Here is an 18,119-nt window from a genome sequence, read left to right on the forward strand (position 1 = left end):
AAAGAATTGACAGGAATGTTGACAAAGTAATATGATTTTCTCCTGTTCCTCAATTTGCAACAAGATTTTGTTATTTCCTAAAGTTTGCCTTTGGGTTTATTATAAAGTGAAAAGAATAATTGGAATATAAAGTCTAAATTTCTAAATTTAAAAAATAAATTAAAACTATAATCTTAATATGGTAATTTCTCATTTTTTGCTATATATTTAACAGAAATAAGAAAAGCTTATTAACCGACTTATTTCAACTATGTGTATATTCTTTATAAGAGTATTGGTTTACAGTATGAATGTTAAGGCTTATATGGTAAATTTAACAAAGCATCTTCACACTATAGTAAAACGGTACTGAAGTCATCAAGAAAAGCAATGGAATTTAAGTTAGTTTGGGGAAGGGGTATTTGATCTGCAGCCCAACCTGTTTTAAAGAAAATTTAAGCAGATTATTATTAGAGTGTTCCAAAAGTGTTCCAAAATGCTGTAGTCCGTATTCATAAATGGGAATGGTTTACCATGTAATTATTTTATATACATGGGTGTTTCTAAAGTATTTGAAATGATTTGTGTTCTTAAGTAGTTTAAATATTCTCCCAGATATTCTTATTCATTCATGTATTCATGTTGCAAACATTTGCTGCCACCATCATAGATTAAACACTGTGCACAGTCCTGAGGATACAAAACAAGATCACTGACCCCAAAGAGCTCAAATAATCATAATAAATGTTTATGAGGGAAGCAGGAGCAGAGGAACAGAAGAAGGAAGTGATTAGCTCTTCTCAAGGGGTGCAGAGGGCAGGAAAGGTTTTGTAAGATCTTTATCCTTCACTCAGTATGGGGGAGAGAGTAGATGAGAGAGCATAGGCAAGGCTGTAGTTGTCTTAGTGGTCTCCCAGGAGGAGCAAGGAAAGATACTGTTTCTGTTTCTTTTTCAATCTCATCCTCAATTTCAATTATTATTGTTGTTTTATGACGTCCTTGATATGTTGGAGCAGTAGCATATGCACATAAGTTACAAATTGAGAGATAAACATACAGTGAGGACGCCTACTCAGAAAGTATTTATCTGATGAGTTGTCTGATCTAAAGTTAATCAACATGTGGTCTGGCAGTCCAGGTGTTTTCAGAATTGATTCAGCTTCTCCTAGGAGAACCAAGAATAAATTTTAATCCTACCTGAGGGCACACAAGAGTAAAACCTGGTGAACTTTGAGATCGTGCTATTGTTTAGTGTAAAGTAGCACCACATCAGTGATTTTGTGTCTCTCTTAACTACTGCCTCTGCTTTTCCAGGACTCTGATCACTGGCATGGCTTCTGGTAGCATTGTAGCTTTTAATATAGATTTTAATCGGTGGCATTATGAGCATCAGAACAGATACTGAAGACAAATGGAGAGCCAAAAGCCAAGTTAAAGCTGAGAGCACAAGTGCTGCATGGAAAGGCAATATCTCTGGTGGAAAAAAACTCGTCTACATCGACCTCCGTTTGTACATTCCATCACACCCAGCAATAGCTGTACATTGTAGTCAGCAGCCATTTTACTTTGTGTGTTTTTTCACTACTGAACACCAGCTGCTACCAAGCAAGCTTATATCATGTAAATTATATGAATTAGGAGATGTTTTGGTAATTATTTCATATCTTGTCGTTTATTGAGAAAAGGTAGTAGGACGTGTCACAAGAGACTTTTGACAATTCTGAGGAACCTTGTGTCCAGTTGTTACAAAGTTTAAGCTTTGAACCTAACCTGCATCCCATTTCCAGCCTCTTTTCAAGCTGAGAAAAAAAAAAAAAAAAACACGTTTGATACTTTGTACATCAGATGCATCTTATTTAAAGGGATACTTTTGTAAAAGTAAAACCTTGTATAAAGAACAAAACATTTCTTAATTTTATTGTGGAGTTACAACTTGCATGTTCTTTAATCCTGAAGTCTTGATGGGACAGGTGCATTGACACTAGGAAATAGTACGATCTGTGCAAGGACACAGCTTGTATGAAAGGACTGAATTTGGGCTCAATCAGTAATTTTTGACATTTTCACCAAAATACATAGTTTTGCACTTTTAAATCTAAATTCATCCCTTCTAAGTGAAATTTGCTCATAAAGCATTTGAATACTAAGCCATTATTTGCCATTTTGGTACTTGATACAAAGAAAATTCAGCCCTAACCTTCGTAATTTGAAGACACAGCAGAAAGGGGGCTTAGGGATGAGGTCCTGGTTTTATTGTATAAATAGGAGTCCCGACCATTTAGTTCCATAGTAATGACTTCCCAACTCCTGGACAACTCTTCCAGAATCATCCTGCTGGCTTAGCGTGTGTACATTAGGGGAGGAGAATCTGATGCTAACTTTTTTGCTGTTTTTTTTTCCCCCCCACCCTCTCTCTCTCTTTGGTTCTTGAATAGCTTAGTTTCTTTAATAATAAGTCAGACTTTATTATAACAATAACTGGCGTTATTCTTTTAGGTTCTTGTGAAATTTTCACCTAAAGCCACATTCTTAGCCTAAGGCACTTCATCTTTTATGATATACAATGATGGCTATCAAATGATTTTCCATACATTGTACTGATCAAGTTATACACCCAGGGGTATATACACTTTATTCATGTTTCTTCTTTGTATATTTGGTGACTGTATCGTCATAGATATGTACATATTGTGTCGGTAGGGCTATGAGGCATGTTACAGGAATGTAATTTTCTCAGAATTTACACTCACTTGCAGTCATTTATTTAAAAAGATAAAAACAAGATAATGGGTTCTTTGTATTGGCACTTTGCACCAGAAACATATCATTATTTATTGATGTGATTACTTATTTGTTATCCACCTTGTACTAGTAAGTTTTAGCACTGAATTCCTTCTTCATTGTTGTTTGTATTTATGAGATTCTGAAATTCTGGGGAATCGGCGTAATGATTAATTTATTCATCACCAGGCTGTAAGCAATATCTTGAGTTTGTAGCTTAGAATTGGGAGGATAATGAACATCTGGAAGACAAGTTCATTTCATCTTGAGATCATGGTGAAATATTTTGGATATATAAATTCCTTAAGCTATTGTAACCATGTTTTATTGCAAAGATGTAAAATATGCCAGATGTGTGTGAGTTGGAAATCAAAAAAAGACAAATAAAATATGCAAAGAATTCACCGATTTTTTCACATTTCATTGGACACTTCACTTATGTGCATTCATTATGTTGTCATACAAGTTTAAGAAATCAACGTCACCTCATATAAAGGCCTAGAGCATCTAAGAACATGAAATAGAGTCCTAATGAGGTTCTGTAATTTGCTGAAACATGAGCTTCTCTGCTTGACCATCTGGCAGGGATTTGGGGCACCAGTGACCAGAGGGAAACAGCTCTTGTTATTTCTTCTGCACAGTCCACTTTTGGGGTTATTTTTGTTTCATTTAAAAGAAACTAAATGCAGGTGAAGGGTGTAACAGCCCATTACATGAAAGTTAGCAAATCGTGCTATTTTCATTTGAACTACGCTTTCTAGAATTTATCGTTGACCAGGCACGACGCAGGTGGGAGTGGAGGAGCTGCTGACCAGAGCAGGCAGGTAACAGGAGCCGCGCTGAGGGGGCTCCAGACAGGCCCAGGGAGCAACAGAACCACAGGTAAGCTTCCATCTGCATTCTCGGGGCAAAAACGACACAACCATATAGTAGCCTGAGAAAGCCTTGCTACTGTCACTCTCCATCCTGGCCCCAAACCAGACGTCTGTCAGTCATCCTCAGCCCGGCTGGCTCCCTCAACCCAGCCCTTCTCACAGCCCGTCCATCACTCCTCAGGCTGGTCATTACCTCAAGGCCTCTTTAAACCGACTGCCCCACTTCCAGAACCATTGCCTGGACTGTCACCAAGACCTCTTGACCAGAATCTGGGCCTCACATCAGAACCCTCCCACCATACTCCATGAGACTGCTGCCTGAGGGTCTGAATACACCACCAGCCCAGTCATCCCACTACCCAGCACCCTGCCATGGCTTCCTTGTCTTCCTAAACTCTGGTGGGTGAAAAATCACCTGGGGAGCTTATTTCTATGAGCAGAATCTAGGGCCCCACCCACCCAGGTGATTCTGATGTGGGTCACCCCTGGGCACATTGTTGACAACATTAATGTAAGGGATGAAGCCCAGACTCAGGAGAGCACAGAAATCCTCCAGGAGGGAAACAGTCTCATCTACCCCGCCCTTTGACACCCTGCACTTCAGGCAAACCCACGTACTACCAGTGGCTGAGATCTACCCTGTGCCTTGGTTCTTAGTGTGTTCCCTGCCCAGAGGACTCCTCTTTATCTGCACCACCTGGTGGCACTCCTTGCTGCAAATTGACCTAAACCAATTTGCTCATTCGCAGGCTTTTTGGCAGGTGAAGGTAGTCCCCAAACCCCACATCTTCACTATGTTATAATGAAAATAATTTTCAGGATCAATTTCTGCCACATTGTAGAAACACATCTTCAGCAAACACGTTTTAGCAAGCAAGCAAGCAAGCAAGCGTGAGACCATTCACAGAAGTCTTCTGTGAGCTTGGGAAGTCCAGCGCCTTTTTCGGTGATCTGACAATCATTGTACATGGAAGATACACTGGAAGCAGATGCACTGGTCATCTGGAAGCAGGATCCCATTAGTCTTGTAATGCCATTGGCAACCAGACTCCTCCAACCCAATCATTTAGGAATCAAGCCTTGGGTACCACCCCAAGAGTACAGGCTAAAGACCTCGGTCGTTTCTTATACCCTGGCTATGGAGCAGTAGGAAAAGTCTCCAAAATACTGTAGCCAGTGTAGATTGAATTCACATCTATGAAATACCCTTAATTTCATCAGTGATGCTAGTTAAGGAGTCAGTAATTTCCCCACTGAAAAGTCAGTCTTAACATTCACTATCCTAACTAATAAAGCTTCTGGTCTCCTTTGGGATAAGGAAGCTGGAGCTCTGGCCCTTGACTTTATGTTGAGACTCTACTATTTAAATGATCTGGAGTGTAAATTTCTGATCAGGGAAACTGGCCCCTAGCATTCAGAGAACATTACTACATACTATCACATTGCCTATACTGGGTATTTTAAAGTAAATTGCAACATCATCACACTTCTACTTATTGTCATAGTCGCAGCTCAAGTGTTCCCTCCTGACCCCTGGGTTAACTTCCTCATACCTGGCATGTCCCTGTCACTGCAGACCAGTGTATTGTCATAGCTTACTAGCCTCTCCTGCCTTGTGACTGTGAACTTCTTGACTGTGAACTCGTTTATCTTGGATCCTTAGGGCAGTGTTGGATTCAGAGTAGATTGTCAGTAAATGTAGCTTTAACAAATGTATAGATGAAGCCCAGACCCCTGGGCAAATTTGGCAGGAATATTCAGGGGTCCTCCCTCTTCCCACTGCCCTGACACCCAAAGCCGCAGGTTGCCTCTACCGCCCTGCACTGTGGTCCTTCCAGAGAGCTCCATTCTCCAGTTACTGTCACAGCCAGTTCTAGGTATTTTTGCCGTAGGTTTCTTTGCTGTAAGCATCTTTGCCCCAAACATTTTTGCCACATAACTAATTGGCCATAAGGCAATTTTGCTGTAAAAGATAAAATAACTAAAAATATAAGAGGGACATTAAAAAGGACATCATGAAACATGAACAATGAGTAACAAAATTAAGAGGACTTTATTGCAAAATACAAATAGTTGAATACATTTAAAATGTGCATAGATTCATGGCAATACTGCTCAAATAACTGATTTTACTTAGGAGGTTTTACCTAAACACTTGTCTCCCAAGTCTGACATTCATAGTATTTTACACTTTTTTTTTTTTCTTTTTGATTTATCTCCTTCAGCATTGCACTTTTTCCACAAAGTGTCTTTTTTATATAAAAATTTATTTTATTTATTTATTTTTGGCTGTGTTGGGTCTTCGTTGCTGCACGCGGGCCTTCTCTAGTAGCCACGAGTGGAGGCCACTCTTAGCCGCAGTGTGCGGGCCTCTCACTGCAGTGGGCCCCTCTGCCGCTCCGCTGTGGAGCACGGACTCTAGGCGCACAGGCTTCAGTAGTTGTGGTGCGTGGGCTCAGCAGCTGTGGCTCAAGGGCTCTAGAGCACAGGATCAGTAGATGTGGTGCACGGGCTTAGTTGCTCCGCGGCATGTGGGATCTTCCCGGACCAGGGCTCGAACCCATGTCCCGGCATCGGCAGGCGGCTTCTCAACCACTGCACCACCAGGGAAGTCCCCATAAAGTGTCTTCCTTCATTAAAAGATGTATCAGCCATCAGTTTCTAAATACTAGGATGCTATTTGTCACTGAGCTTTGTACTGGGTAGTGAAAGCCTTCTACACTGCTGTGTGCTCTGCCGTATTGTCACGTGTCGCACGTCCGCTGATAGAAATTCCAGAGTTCTATGGGAGATGTGGGTCCAACTCTGCACTTTCCAGGCCCTCGGCCTCTTTCTCCTCCAGTGTAATGTGTTTCAAAATAAGAAATGCAACTCTTGGGGCAAATCATCATCATCTGTCATGATTTTTGTATTATACGCGTCAAACCAAAAGGTCAGTTAGTTTATCTTTTACGACAAAATTGCCTTACGGCAATTAATTATGCAGCGAAAATATTTGCGGCAAAGAGGTTTACGGCCAAACTACGGGACCCGGTCACAGCCGTGGGCCTTTCCCGTCAAGGTTCAGGGACTCACCGATGATAGCAACGCCCAAGGCTACAAAAGAAGTGGTATTTAAGTGTTTAAATTTCTGCTCCCTACCCACCTTCATCCCGTCGGGAGAAGCGGAGCTGACAGATGATTTGAGGTAAGAGCTTCTCCTCATATTCTGGGCCTTTCAGGCCGCTGAAGGGCAGGGTCCCGTTACTGGGCTCCTCTGGAAGTGACTTTTTAGTCCTCTCGTCAGTTAAAATGGGGATAAAAGTATCTGCATTGTGTTGTTTACAGCATAAGTCAAGCTTCAGTAGAGCTCGCTCGGCAGGTGGCCGTCACCGTCCACGGTCTAGGGCGTGTTTCGTTTCGTCTGTTTGACATCCCTTTCCCTGTTTATCTGCTGTGGATCTTCCGGGGGTAATTTTTCCTCCTCTACCTGTCATGTGACTTTTTTTTTTTTTTTACTGGGACTCGACCCCTGGGGACCTCCTGGACCCATCCCGGTCCCACCATGTCACCTCCTTTCTGATGACCCTAGTGATTGGGTCACCCTAGTGACCCAAGTTGATCAAAGCTGTATTTTTTGGTGCTTGAGATCAAATCAAAGCATCCTTAATTAATACAGTTCCCTGCCTCTAGCTCCCTATCTCTGCTTAGAAAAATGTGACAAATTCAAATTTGGTAGTAAAGCTAAGAATATTCCTTGCCTGTGTGTGACCCCACGGTCTCATGTTTAGATAAAGATCCAAGGGAAACCCCTGCTTCCATCCATCAGCAAGACATGGAAAAGAATGCTCTTGGCAGCTTTGTGCCCAGTAATCAAACATAGATGTTGATTTAAAAATACCAGCGTAAGAGAGTACGTGTTCCATGTTATGTAAAGTACAAAGACTGGTGAAACTGATATGTGCTGTCAGAAATCAGAACCGTGGTTACTCGATGGGAGGTCATGACTGGTGAGGGCCACGCCGGGGCTCCTGAGCGCTGGAGGTCTGTTCTGCCATGTTGGGCTCCTTCTCAGGAGCTGCGTGTGTTATGCAGGTCCGTTCACCTTGTGAACATTCACTGAGCGGCCCAGTGAAGTTTTGTGTCCTTTTCTGTGTGTATGTTATACTTCAGTTAAAAAATGTTCTTTTAAAACTTAAAAATATGCCTGGCCTCACACTGGCTCCTGCAACGACTCTGAATTTGTCAGCCCTGAGCCAGTCCTGTGCTCAGAGCCGGTGACCGCCATCTCTGCTTGCCCCTTTCTCCTGTGGTTTTTAGGTCTTCCATCTTGGCTGCCCTGTCTCGATGAGCACTCTTTTTTTTTTTTTCTTGACTCCATATCACCTCCTCCGCGAAGCCCCCCTCCCTGTGTAGTTGGTGCCCATCTCTCAGTGCACGGGGTTGCTTGCACACACCCCTCCTTTTGCACCATCTCCCTGTATTCTCACGGCTCACTGACACACATCTCCCTTCCACTACATGACAACAAAACTGCCAGGGTTTTTCCTTCTGGCGTTGCAGGCATTTAGCACAAAACTGCGTTGTCACTGTCATTTATGTGTCTGTCTTTTCCACTGGACTGTAAACCGACATGCTAAGCCCTTGAAACTGTTGATTGAATGAATGAATAAACCAATGAGTAAGTAAATGCATGGGTCATGTGGGAAAAAAAACAGTAAGCTTGAGACTTGAAGACTTGGGTCGGAGCCCTAGCTCCCCTGCTCGGTGACCTTGGGCAGGTTATGGAAACTTTGTAAGGTTTGGCTCTTCAGGTGTACAATAGAGAAAGCCCTGTGCAGGCTGCATTTTTTCCAAATCACAAAGCGCTGCCTCTCTGTGAGGTATTCCCCCGAACGGAGAAGTCCTCAGGTGCCAGGTTGAGTGTTTTGATGACGTGGCCAAAACTCACAGGAACAGCTGCGCGTGTTTTTGAATGGAATCTATGCTCTCTGTGGGAGAGGCAGAGCCAGCAGCTTCCCGCCACCACCTGCAGACATAAATCTGGATTTCAGTTCTGGTTAGCACCTAGTAAGACAGAAAGATTTTGTTTGTTTGAGTTCTGTTCTTCTGTGGTGCCCCTTCCCGATCACACAGAAACAAAACGGGAAGCCGCTCAACACGGCTGGGAGAGCCTGCTTCTCAGCAGGGCCTCCTCTGAGTGTTCATTCTTTTGGATGATGAGCTGTTTTCCCTGTTGGTGATTAGAGCCAAAACCCTGGTAGGAAAACCTGTGGTTAGAAGCTCAGAGGCCTCTGTACAGACTTTCCTCCCCTCTGTATGGCAAGAGGTTCCCACAGGGATTATTCTGAAGGCAGAATGGCCCTGGGCTTCACGGTCTGAGCCAGCGCCCCTCAGGCTGGTCACCTCAGGAAGAGTCAAGCTCTCCATGCCCAGAGCAGGGGGTAGGGCTGGGGGTGCCAGGCCACGGGCCCAAGGGGAGGATCCCTTAAGGGTGTTGTTGAGGGGCTGCAGAGGTCATCTGGTCCTCTCAACTCCTCTGTCCTACTAGGTTGCTGATGGCCAGATAGGTCATGACCTCTGCCTCGGTTGGCCACACAGGCAGTAAGTAAGGAAGTGAGAACAGGACTTGCCGATGGGGCCTGGGTTTGGGGCACTTGTACCCCCTCTGCCCGGGCTCAGCAAGCCCTTTCCCTGACTCTCAGGACTGGATGGAGGGAATGTGAGCAGGGGACCCTCCCAGGAGCAGCAGGGGGTTTTGAGGGAACCTGTGTTCTCTGTGGGTGGGGCTGAGCCCGTGGCTTCCCCTGCCTCCAGTAGAGACATATGTTTGGATCTAGTGCTGTTTAACCACTGGGTCCTCCTCCCCTGCCCTCCACCCAGCACCCAGGGGTGGAGAGTCTGGGATGAGGGAGGCCCTGGGCACGCACTGCCAGTATCATCAGCTGCAGGCAACCAGGCTCTGTCCCCGCCATAGGGCAGGGGAGGGGTGGGCCCTGTGCCCTCCCACATAATGAGGCCGGCACTTCGAAAGCCTGATCTGAAGGCCCAGGATGAAGATGTCATTGGTCTAAAGTGAAATCAAAGGCCAGAGATCGATCTTGTCCTAAAGCTAACATTGCTCAATTATTCTTATTCTGAGATGATGTCTCTTATGTGGGCTAAACATTTCCTTTCAAATGAAATTATGGAAACTGTAGATAATCGTTTTTCACGTCTTTCTTGATCAAGTAAAGTTACCGCCTGAAATGTTTTTGAAATATTGTTTTCTGAAATCCTAGCAGAGGCTGGGTAGAGGGGGTGTAAGTACCCCAAATCCTGGCCCTATGGGCAAATCCTGCCCTCACCTCCTTCCCAGGGTCACCAGAAGGAGAGGGAAGCCCCAAGGGTCTTGGAGAAGGGCCTCCCCTCCATCAGCCAGGTTTCTTACTTACAAGCAGAGAAAACCAATTCTGGGTAATTGAAACAGAGGAGTGATTTGTGGGAGAGGTACCGGAAAGCCATCTCCATTTCAGGCTGGATGGTAGACCAGGCTCCCTGAAGGCCCTTCCCAAATAGAACAACTATGATGTTGGATCAAATACTAAAACCCTGTTTTAAATGCATTGCTGAGCTGGCACAAAAGGAAAGACCCCACCCCCACCCCCCCAGAGGCTAAGCACCAAGGGAAAGTGGAAGCCCAGGTCACCTGCAAAGGGTTGTTTCGGGAAGAAAGGCGATGAGGCAGCACTGCCCCTGGCCCAGGGGTGGCCCAGAGACCCCCGAGCACTCAGCAAGTGCAGGTTCTCACCGAGAGCATCGTGGGTGTTGCAGGGTTTTGTTTGTGTGCTGGTTTGTCATTCTTGCCTTTTGTTTTATGTGAGAAAATGGGAGACCTTTGCCGTCCTCACGGAGATGGAGTAGTTGAAATGACTGGCCTAGGGTGAGAATGATAACATTCACAAAGCACATGTCCATACGCCGGGATTTAAAAATAGAGAACAGTAGGAAGTAGGAAGAGAAGCAACTATGCTAACCAAAATGATGATCACAGCTGCTGTGACTGAACTTCAAATTCCTCTGGAGTTTCAGGCAGCGCCAGCCAAAAACAAAAGAGGGAAGCAGAGCACCTACAGTGACTGATGGCTACCAGCCCCGTTGAGTGCCCACTGGGTGCCCATGTTGTTTTGTGACTGAAATGCACTGTTTCTTATCCTCAGAACAGCCACATAAGGTGGACATCATCATTCCTATTGTTCACAGAAGGGGCCTGAGAGGCCAGTGATCTTGTTGAAGGCCACACACAAAGCTTTCCTCACAATAAACTTGGAATTAATTCCTCTTTATATGTGGGACACCGAGGAATCAAAGGAGCAATGGTTTTATAGCACACGCAAGTGCAGTTTTTATTTGACTTTTTCTGTAGTAGCCAAGTTCTGTGCAAGGCCCTGGGTTCGGAGCAGGGGTGACAGTGCGGTGGGGAGACTCAGGGGCCACTCCCCACTGCGGTCCCAAGCATGACAGTTGTGAGGAATGCAGGAAGATGGCAATCCAGGTCTCTAATTCCATGGTGCTGCAGCGTGGGGTCCTGAAAAGGCTGTGTTGATGCTCATATTTTATTTTTAAATAAGCTATATCCAAACGGTTGCACCAATAGTTAAATAACTATATTCCAAACTAGTCCCCAGTCTCTGTTCTTGCTAAGAGCAGTGTAGGGCCCAGCTGAGGCTCCTCAGTCCTTTCAGCTGCTTTCTTCACGTAGGAGGATCAGGAAAGAAGGTCCAGGCTGATATAATTGTCCCGGGCAAGAGAGATCAGGCCCGAAGGAACTGGTTTCAGTTCAGAAGGAAAACAGACAGGGGTGGAGTAGAGAGGGGAGGGGAGAGAAGGGACCCCCTCTGGGAGAAGGGCAGTGTCTGGCTCCAGCTGAAGGGCTGGGAACGGGGTCCGGGAACTTCCCCCTCTTTGCTCCCCTTCCTCTCCTTCCCCCTCCCCCTTTCCCCCTTCTCTTTCCCTTCCCCCCACACCCTCTCTCTCCTGATCCCCTCACCACATCCTTCTCCTGTTTGCTTAACTGTGTCTTTCCACCCCACCCTTATTCTACGTGATTCTGTAGCCTATTGAAGTAGATTGGAGCCCAAAACTGCTTTGAGGAGACATGAAAAAACTAAAATGACGGGAATTAAAGGGAGAGCTTCTGGGAAGGGTTTGAAACCAAGAGGGGAGGTGATCAGAGCACTTTCTAAACATAAACACCTGCACTTTTGTTCCACTTGAGACCTAAAGACAGTATGTCTCTATTTTACGTAAGTGCATATCAAGGTATAAATGAATATGACTTCAGATTGAATTCTGAAAAGCAGTATTATACCAACAGAAATACCGCAACCCTGTTTTCAATAGCATACGGGAAGCCAGAATCCCAAAGCCAGCCGGTCTTGTGATCACCACTTCAGTACAGTTGCGGGCACAGTGCAAGGAGCAGAGGGGGACCCCTGTCCAGGGCTGGCACTGGGGTAGGCTGCCTGCAAGAGGTGGTGACAGGAAGCTGAGACCTGAAAGATGGGGGTTTTAGCTGAGAAGAGGATGTGAGGAAGGAGAGGCAGTGACCTCCCACTCTTGGGGAATTGCTACCCCTTGGGTGTCATGGTCTCACAGAGGGCGTGTGCAGGCAAAGCCAGGGGCTCCTCAGGAAGCACGTGGCTCTTAGCAGGTGCACAGACAGTCAGAAGAGGTGGCTCAGTTGAGCAGTTCTGAAAGCGGATACTACATGGTGCCCAACTCGGCCCTCATAACTTCAGGAGCATCCCAGGGCACGTGGGATTCAGGCAGCAGAGTCTCTGCTGTGTCCCCCAAATCTGAACATATGGGTTTCCTTTAGGGACTCAGAAATGAATATTGGAGCCTGCAGGTGCCTGTGTTGGGTGGTGAGTTGTTGGTTTCCTCTTAAATTTCACTGATAGGTTGTAATGAAGGTGGAAACAAGCCTTGTCTTTCTGGTTATGAAAGTGCATTTTCCTCCTCGTCACTAGCATGGACTTCATGGGCCTCCCGACAGGAGCCTCCTACCTGGTCCTGTGGGGGGGATGGCAAGCACAGAGCTTTCCGAGGGAGCTTGCCCCGTGGTTGGACAGATCTGAAATGTTTCGCTCTTCTTCTTACAAAAAAAAAATTACTTCATTGAAACCTACAACCATACCCCTGGCTCTGACCCTGGAAGCAGAACAAACTAGTACTGGGTAAAATGAACAATTCCACTGGTACCAGGAGCCCCAGTTTTCCTTAGAGAGTATCTGTTTCTTACGGGAGGGACCTCAATATCAAAAGCGTCACAATTAATTAATTAATAGAAGAATACCATCTTCCTACTTAATTTGACAAAGGGGCTCCAACCAGTTCATCTAAATGTGAGACCAGATCATCTATTTATGAACTGAAAATGAGGGACATAGAAAGAAAAAGAAAATCCCTATTTCACAGAACCTCAAATATCTATCTACAAAGTAAGAGGATCATGAGTGTTTACATTGATTTTTGTAAGTAGAATGCAGATTTTATAAGAGCATTAATGTTTGATCCATAGACAGGCCAAGGAGAAATGCAAAGTTGTTGCATTATCCTCCTCAGGTTTTCTACATGAGGTAAAAGGCAGTGTGGAACTTCTCCATGTCTGGGAATGAGATCCAGTTGTTCCTTATATACTGTGATGAGAAATCCAGACCTGAAGTTCTAAGGAGAAAACTGGCACAGGTTTAGAGTGGGAGCTATTGAAGTAAATGAAAAGGCATGTGAGATATTGGCATATGGATATTGGGGTAACCCTTTGAGAAAATTGAGTAAAAGATTATATTTTGAACTTATAAGGAAAGGCACATAATTGAAGGAGTAAACAGAGGTAAAAATTTGGGCAAAAATCAGAGCAAACCATTTCAACTCTTTTTTGGCAATATGGAGGTTTAACTATTCAAAAACCATGCCGCTACAAAACATCTAAAAATGTTGGAGTCGACAAAAACCTAAGGGAGGTCACTACAGGCCCCAAAAAAAACAAAACTGAGTCATGAATCCAGAGAGCTATATTTTATGAAAAATGCTACTACTCTAAGGTCATTTGCCAATCCCCAGTTTCCAAAAAAAGAAAAAGAAAACGAGCCAGTAAACAGTTTAAATACAAAATTTCTTTTCTTGGGACTTTGTTCAGTTTTAGGCAGTTGATCAGATGGGGAAAGTGACCAGGTCCCAGACTGGACAGTTGTCCTGGATCAGTCAGCCTTCAGGATTGTCAGCAGGGAATCTCTCCTTCCACAACATTCATTACTAAAACGTACCACAGCCCACTATACCCCTAATGCCATCTTGTTTATTAGCTGAAGAAACTCAAACTCTAGGTTTCCCTTTACCATCTGTTGTACATTGTAAGTTATGCTTAGGCAAAAAAAAAAAAAAAAAAAAAAATTAGATGTAGTAAACTCAGGAGAAACTTCTTGGATGTTGTATTTGTTGTTACCTCCAACCTGCTCAGACTTGTTTTTGTTTCTGGTCGTTACCAAACCAAGAACTGGAGGACTGAGACTCATGTACACAGAGGGAAGTCCTTTTAGGACCAGGGAAAGGAAAGTGCTGATAAAAGCACCCCTGAATGCCTGCAGTTGGAGGGATGTGAAATGACATCACACAGCGAGGGTTTTGGCTCAAATAGGGGATCTGTTTTCTGATGGACCCCAGTCAGGAACTGCTCTCATGCTCAAAAGCTAGTGAGGTAGAGCAGACTATCAACAGGCCAGAACAGAGAATCGTCCGGCTGACTGAGAAGGAAACAATGACTAGCCAATTTTAAATGTTCAGCAGAAAATACAGCAAGGAGGAAATCTCCTTAGAAATAATGTTTATAAGATGGCATTCTGAAAATGAACCCTAACAATTACACAACTATGGACTGAATTCTCATGCATGAAAAAACATCCTGACATACAAACCTGCCATTGCGATATGGGCTGGACTGGGACAAAAGCAGGGGGACTTACACGAGGGTGAAGGTGGCAGAACTTATGTCTCATCAGAGTAACACCCTAAGTCACACCTGGTGAAGGGTTTCGACCCATTTTTTAAATCAAGCAAGAAATAGAGGCTAATTTTATAATTCCACTGCCTTATTAGTAGTGGTTTTTACGTTATGTGACTATGGTTTTCATTTCCAAGTGTGGGTCCAGCCATCTAATCTTTCATTTCTTACCTAAAGTCTTAAGTTCAAGAAAGTCTCCACATTTTGTCATAGAGGCCTCTGTACAGACAGGAATTTATGGCACCATGAAGGACAAGCATCCGGTTCCCTAGATGGGGTAAAACTAGGGAAGTATCCCCCAGCCAGGAGTCTCCAACAGAACTGTATTAATCAGCTCAGGCTGCCATAACAGAATACCCCAGACTGAGGGGCGTAAACAACAGAAATTAATTTTTTCACAGTTCTGGAAGCTAGAAGTCTAACATCAGGGTTAGGGTTGTTTTCTTTCTTCCTGGCTTGTAGACAACCGCCCTCTTGCTGTGTCCTCACATGGCCTTTTCTCTCTGCGTGCTGGGGGGAGGGGGTGGGGGATGGATTTCTGGCATCTCTTCTTATTCCTATAAGGACACCAGTCCTACTGGATTAGGGCCCACCCTTATGACCTCATTTATCCTTAAATGCCTCCCTAAAGTCCCCATCTCCAAATACAGTCACATTGGGATTAGGGCTTCAACATATGAATTTGAGGAAGATACAATTCAGTCCAAAACAAGACTATTGCTGTGTGGAAGGTCATTTGTGACATTCAAGCATATGACAAAACCCCAGACTTGTATATACCTCCCAGTTGAGAGGAAGAAGCATTGCCTTCGCCTTCACAAGACATGGCTTTGAATCGTCTACAGCTTATCTGCTGTAGTGATCTTGGGCAAGTTCCTTAACAGGGTTTTTGTGAGGGTCACATAAGATATGTGAAAATGTATAGTCCTAAGCCCTACAAATGGAAGAAAACTAATACATTATAGTTCAATAGGACTTTTTGGTCATTCTGTGTGCTCACAATCAAAATAATGTGACTGGGTAGGGTCAAATAAGGAACTTATATGGCTACAGTATGGGTCATTTTAGGAAAAAGCAACTTGAGTCGATTTCCAGAGTTTTTCAGGGTTAATTTTCTCATTTTGGTTCCCTTGTACCAAAATATGAACAGCTCTACTGCCAAAAATTATGTCCTTTGCCCTATTTTCCAAAGCTGTCTTCCTTTCCTTCCAAAAGTGAAAAAGGATTAGGATTAACAGTTAGACAAACTAGTATGTATGTGTCTTTCGTGGAGAAAAAGCAGAATTCACTTACTCAGTTAGTCATTTTTCTAACAATCAAACACTCTGTCCTGAAGCCCTTTAAACTGGATATTGTGTTGAATGATGTCACTAATGTTAATTGACAGTTTGCTGGAAACTGTCTCTTAAAAACTTTCAATTTCTGTTCAAGACCTGTTTATTTTGTTACAGAATTAGAAATCAAGGAGAAACTTCCAGAAAGAAAAAGTGTGTATGTGTGTGTGCATGCATGTGTTTTGGCTTTTATACTAGGAAGGTCATTTGCAAGAGAGAGACAAAAAAAAGAAGAAACAAGTAGAAATGAAATTAGACCTGTGTTTATACAGTTCTCCACGTTGGCCCAGGACTTATTTTTGAAAGTTTGTAAACTAGCCTTCCAGTTTAAATTGAATAAGTAGGTGCAGCTGAGTAAATGGGGAGACGCCGGTTTGCGACCATGTGTTTTCACTTTAAAATTACATTGAAGAGGAACAGAGGGGGTTAGAAACGAAAATAAGAAAGGGAGATATAAGACAGGCTGTGTTTAAAGGGAAAATGTGAGAAAACGAAGAGTCAAAACAGAAGTACTCTTTGCTTGGCCCAAGGGGCCCGAGGCTGCTCCACCCTGATAGCAGAGAAAGAACAGCCTTCTCAGAGCCCTCCCTCCAGACCTGGCAACGGATGCAGGAACCTGCCAGGCAGGGAACCGCACACACCGAAAGGCGGGGTGCTGGCACGGGACTATAAAAGGTCAGGAGACATTCTGGATGGTCTGGACTAAAGACACGTCCATCCAGGAGGGAGTCTCCCCCTAGTGTCCCCGGGGCAGAACCAACCCCCAGTATCCGAGAATGTAACCATATTTGGAGATAAGGTCTTTAACAGGGCAAGGTCTGGAGATAAGGTCTTTAACAGGGCAAGGTCTTTAACCGTGATTGAGTTAAAACGAGGCTGTTAGGGTGGGTCCTAACCTGATTGGACGGCGTCCTTATAAGAATAGAGCCAGGGGTGTGTGCTCACAGCCGAAAAGACCATGTGAGGACACGGAGGGAAGAGAGCCATCTGCAAGCTGAGAGAGGTGTCAGGAGAAACCAGCCCTGCTGGCACCTTGATCTTGGACTTCCAGCCTCCAGAACTGTGAGAAATAAGTTTCTGTTGTTTAAGTCGCACAGTCTGTGATACTTTGTTAGGACATCCCCAGCAAACTAACTGGGTGCTGAAGAAAACCACACCCACAGCACCCATTAAAGGGGGGTTGTTTTCTTGCCAGTACCAACATGGAAAGAATCATGTGGCTTCTCACTTTAACACCAGGGGAATTGCTTAGTTTCTGCCTCCTTAACTGCCCAGGGCACATTGTAAGAGCCATCTGGACACTGTAATCACTTCTGGGAGATTCTAAAAGACTTCCTTCAACTTATCCCAGTAATCTGCAACATCCCTGTTAAGGATTAAATTATGCCCCCCCCCCAAATATGTTGGAGTCCTAACCCCCGTACCTCAGCAAGTGACTTTATTTGGAAATAGGGTATTTTTTTTTGTTTTTGTTTTAATGGTAATTTATTTGTCATTGTAATTTATGACAAACCAAAGTACAATTTATTCTGAATGTTTTCCAGAAGTCTTTCTTCCAAAAAAGAAAAACAAAGAGCATTTAGTATTATAAAGAATTATATTTAAAGGCAACCAATGTAAAATCCATTGACCTCAATGGAGGTCAAGATGAGGGTACCTGAAATATAATTAAACTACAATCATCAAGGCTTTTACAATTCATAATTCTAAACAAGAGTATTATTTATAAAGAAGTGCAAATTGACTTCTACTTTCAACTTTAGTTAAATGAAGACACTCAGTATTCTTCCTGAATAATAGTTTTTCACATTCATGCTTTCATCTATTAACAATCATTTTGTAATGAAACAGTCTTCATCTACTCTTATCCCAGCTCTTGTGATGATTTCTAAATGTAGGAAGGCCTGTGGAACATAAGGTGCTACACTTAACCTGGTTGGCCTCAATACCATGAATTTTTCTTCTGCTGAAGTTTTAAGTGAATATATGTTACAACCAAGTTCTTTTGAGATAAAGCTTCAGCTGCTGTCAGGAACCATAAACGTTACTCTGGAACAGTTACTCTCCTGTTTGAACTTCATTACTACAGAGGAAAAATGTTCCACCGTGGTTTTGATGTTTTGGAATGTC

The 18,119-nt window shown here is 43.9% G+C and overlaps 1 protein-coding gene and 1 long non-coding RNA gene across 8 annotated transcripts in view; both read left to right on the forward strand.

The window, feature by feature from the left end:
- Window positions 1–3,161, forward strand: part of NBEA (neurobeachin) — a 623,898-nt gene extending 620,737 nt beyond the window's left edge. For all 7 annotated transcript variants that reach the window (XM_033843595.2, XM_073795053.1, XM_019936759.3 and 4 more), the window contains one exon: window positions 1,294–3,161. In XM_033843595.2, coding sequence (XP_033699486.1) covers window positions 1,294–1,384 — 91 coding nt within the window. In that variant the 3' untranslated portion in view covers window positions 1,385–3,161. The remainder of the gene's footprint in view (window positions 1–1,293) is intronic.
- A 3,503-nt stretch (window positions 3,162–6,664) lies between these two features.
- Window positions 6,665–18,119, forward strand: part of LOC109550235 (uncharacterized) — a 110,973-nt gene continuing 99,518 nt past the window's right edge. The window contains exon 1 of the long non-coding RNA XR_002176673.3: window positions 6,665–6,822. This is a non-coding gene — a long non-coding RNA (uncharacterized lncRNA). The remainder of the gene's footprint in view (window positions 6,823–18,119) is intronic.

Source organism: Tursiops truncatus, chromosome 18, assembly GCF_011762595.2.
Source record: "Tursiops truncatus isolate mTurTru1 chromosome 18, mTurTru1.mat.Y, whole genome shotgun sequence".
Lineage (NCBI taxonomy): Eukaryota > Metazoa > Chordata > Mammalia > Artiodactyla > Delphinidae > Tursiops > Tursiops truncatus.